This window comes from Malaclemys terrapin, chromosome 1 (genome assembly GCF_027887155.1).
Source record: "Malaclemys terrapin pileata isolate rMalTer1 chromosome 1, rMalTer1.hap1, whole genome shotgun sequence".
NCBI classification, from domain to species: domain Eukaryota; kingdom Metazoa; phylum Chordata; order Testudines; family Emydidae; genus Malaclemys; species Malaclemys terrapin.
The window spans coordinates 349,627,793-349,631,113 of NC_071505.1; the positions used below are offsets into that span (position 1 = coordinate 349,627,793).

At 45.3% G+C, this 3,321-nt stretch overlaps 1 protein-coding gene across 1 annotated transcript; it reads right to left on the reverse strand.

Annotated features, from left to right (window-relative positions):
- Window positions 1–1,976: 1,976 nt before the first annotated feature.
- On the reverse strand, window positions 1,977–2,933 carry LOC128832789 (olfactory receptor 52P1-like). Its single transcript, XM_054020394.1, has one exon. It carries the CDS (start codon window positions 2,931–2,933, stop codon window positions 1,977–1,979), a length of 957 nt encoding a protein of 318 aa, XP_053876369.1.
- Window positions 2,934–3,321: the final 388 nt, after the last annotated feature.

Here is a 3,321-nt window from a genome sequence, read left to right on the forward strand (position 1 = left end):
GATGTTAAAAGCAAATATGGGTCTAAATTATTTCCAATACATTTGTAGTTCCAATTTTACCAGGTAAATCCCTTGATGTTTCTGACAATACTAAACAGTTCAAGTCACCGTGCTCCTGAATTCCTGCCCAGATGGTTCTTGACTTGAACCCTGGAACCCTTCCTGAGCTCTCAGCACTAACTTTATGGCAGAAACAGGCAACTCACCACGATCCCGCTCAGCACACAGAGGAAATCTCCTTATGGTGACAGGAAGGCAGAGCCCTGAGAATCAGTGTATGAATCTGACATGTCTGAGAAATGCCATGCTGGACAGCAGCCTTTATGATTTCCCTGTACAGTCCCTCTGGACTCTCAAGTTGGCCAGGACTCCCGTACAATTCCTTCGGCTCCGTGAGCAGTGGGAAGAGCAGAAAATAGACCCTGGAGAACTTCAGCTTGAAAGCCTCCCCCGGGATTGAAGAGAATATTCACTGATAACAGGGGGGTCAGATTGTCAGGGCAAAGTGAGTATTGCAGACTGTTCAACTTAGCAATTGACGATGGCTTTCTTTTCTGTGTTCAATGTACTGCTATCTGCACTAAATGTGGGAATGCTGTCACAAGATACTGGACCAAAAACCATTTTCAATTGATTGTAGAAGCATATCGCTGCATACCACCCATGAAGTTGTAATATTTAATCCATTGCTTCTCAAAAGTCACTGCCACCCTGTGGAGGAAAAATCACGTGATCCTGAATTGATGCAAGCTGAAGGGGATGGAAAAGGCTTTCTTCTCCCAGATTCTGGCAATAAAAGTTACTTGCCAGTATCCCTTTGTGAAGCCTAAAGTGGATATATGTCTAGCAACTCCAAACTGTTCTAATAGTTCAGCAACTCTCTGCATCGGGTAACGGATGCAGAACCGGATTCTGCTATTGTGTGTCAGAACTAGAACCATGGGACTTCTCCACTTACTGTGTGATTCCTTCACCACGCTCAGGGCCAAATCACCTGGAGTTCCCACGTGATATCCCACATTTTACAAGGGAACAGCCATGGAATTTGCCTGGTCTGTTGCCCTGGGGCCATTTCAGGATAGTGATATTCTAGGTAGGTGTGCCCTGCTGAAGTGAGAACACAGCTGTAAAGGAATCAAACAACTGCCACATCTGTTTCTTTTGTTCGGGCTTCAGTCCCTCCCCCATGCTTGCATCAGAGATGCATGGGAGCCTAATTTGGGTTCCAGGGACTATGATACTTTTCTGTATCAATTTCTGAAAGATCAACACCTTATTGGGAATGACTAGTGTGTATTTTGAAAGTTCCAGTTGAAAGCAACTCCAAAATCGATTATGCAAAGCAGTAAGTTATTGGACTCAAAGGCGATGTCATAGTTTAACACAGCAATCCATTACCCAAGTTATTCAGAATCCCCATCCCGGGCAACTTAACTATTTTGCATCAGGCAGTGTTAGGACTAAATCAATGGAAACACAGCAATTCTGTCTGATAAGGATTAAATGAAAGTAAGCACGCTCTTGTCTAACACGGCAGTTTATTAGACTGAAGCACACACAGACATAAGAAATAGGTTTAGAACATCCCAGATATTTACCTGACATCTGGAACGGTATTTAGTAAATGACATGGCTTCACTGATCAAAAAGTCTGTTCACACAATGTCTAATGGAAAGCCACCTTGCTTCAGAAAGATGCAGTATCTTCTAGTGGTCTGGAAGTCACTGAAAGGCCAAGGGATCGGGTGTGTGGAGGTGGAGGTGGATGGATGACACTGAAAAAGATCAGGTGATGGTGAGAAAGAGGGAACTCAGAAATGGAGAGAGCAGTACTTGGTGACAGAGTGATAAGATGTGAGGTGTGAGGTGCTTCTCAGACTCTCAACTTCCACAATGATGAGCTCAGCCAAATTGGGAAAGAGTGCCCTTGTATGATAAGGAAGTTTCCTTTCCCCCTTCAATCACGCAAGTTAAAGTCAGTGGCCCCCGAGCAAACACATTCTGCAGGTGTATTTGCCCATTTTCTCACGAAGCTCTTTGGTTTTGGCCCCATAAATAATTGGGTTGAGCATGGTGGGGAGGAGGAAATAGAGGTTAGCCAAAATGATGTGAATGTGGGGAGCGATGCCCTGACCGAACCGGTATGTCAGAGTGGAGAAGAAGAAGGGAGGATAAGAAATCAGCATCACACAGATGTGGGCTGTGCAGGTGTGGAGGGCTTTCTGATGGGCTTTCTTGGAGGAGATTCTGAGAACAGCCCTGATGATCAGGCCATAGGACAGGGCAATGAGTGTCAGGTCTGACCCATTGACTACAAATGGTATCACCAAGCCATACATCCTGTTGACTGTGATGTCCCCACATGACATCTTTGCCACAGCCATGTGGTCGCAGTACGTGTGGGGGATAATGCGGTTGGCACAGAATGGATGCCTACTCAGAAGCAGGGGCAGGGGCAGAGCTAAGAGAACAGCTCTTATCAAACCCACTAGCCCTAGCTTAGCTATTCGTGCATTGGTGAGGATGGTGGCATATCTCAGAGGGTTACATATGGCAACATAGCGATCAAAGGCCATTGTGACGAGGATGGCTGAGTGCATCACAGTACCCGCATGAAAGAAGAACATCTGGGTGAGACATCCACCCAAAGTAATAATTTCCAAATTGAACCAAAATATACACAGTGCCTTCAGCACAACTGAGGTTGACGTGCTGATGTCTGTGAGCGCCAGCATGCAGAGCAGCAGATACATCGGCTTGTGCAGGGTCTGCTCTTTGCCCACAACAAACAGAACCGTGAAATTTCCCAACAGGCTGATAATGTAGGACGTAGAGAAAGGGATTGAAATCCAGATGTGGGCAGCTTCCAGGCCAGGGATGCCCATTAGGATAAATGATGAAGGATCAGAAGGTGTGAGGTTGAAAACTGCCATGACTTGGTTAATGCATCGATCAGGCTCATAAACTCTCAAGGTGCCTGTGAATGGATAGAAGCAGAATGAGGGGGGGTTACACACTTTATAACAAATAGTACTGTAAATATTTTATAGTTATTAACAATCTAGAAAGGGGGGTGAGAAGTGAGGTGGCAACATTTACAGATGGCACCACCTTATTTAGGTCATACTCAAATCCAGAGAAGTCCTCAGAGGGAGCTAACCAAGCCAGGTGAATGGGTAGCATGATGGCAGATGAACTTGGATGTCAATAACTGAAACGTGTATGCCCACTGGTCAGAAAAACTTGTACTCAACAAACACCTAGCAAGGTTCTAATTTCACTGTATGAACTCAGGACAGGGATCTGGGTGTAATGGTACAA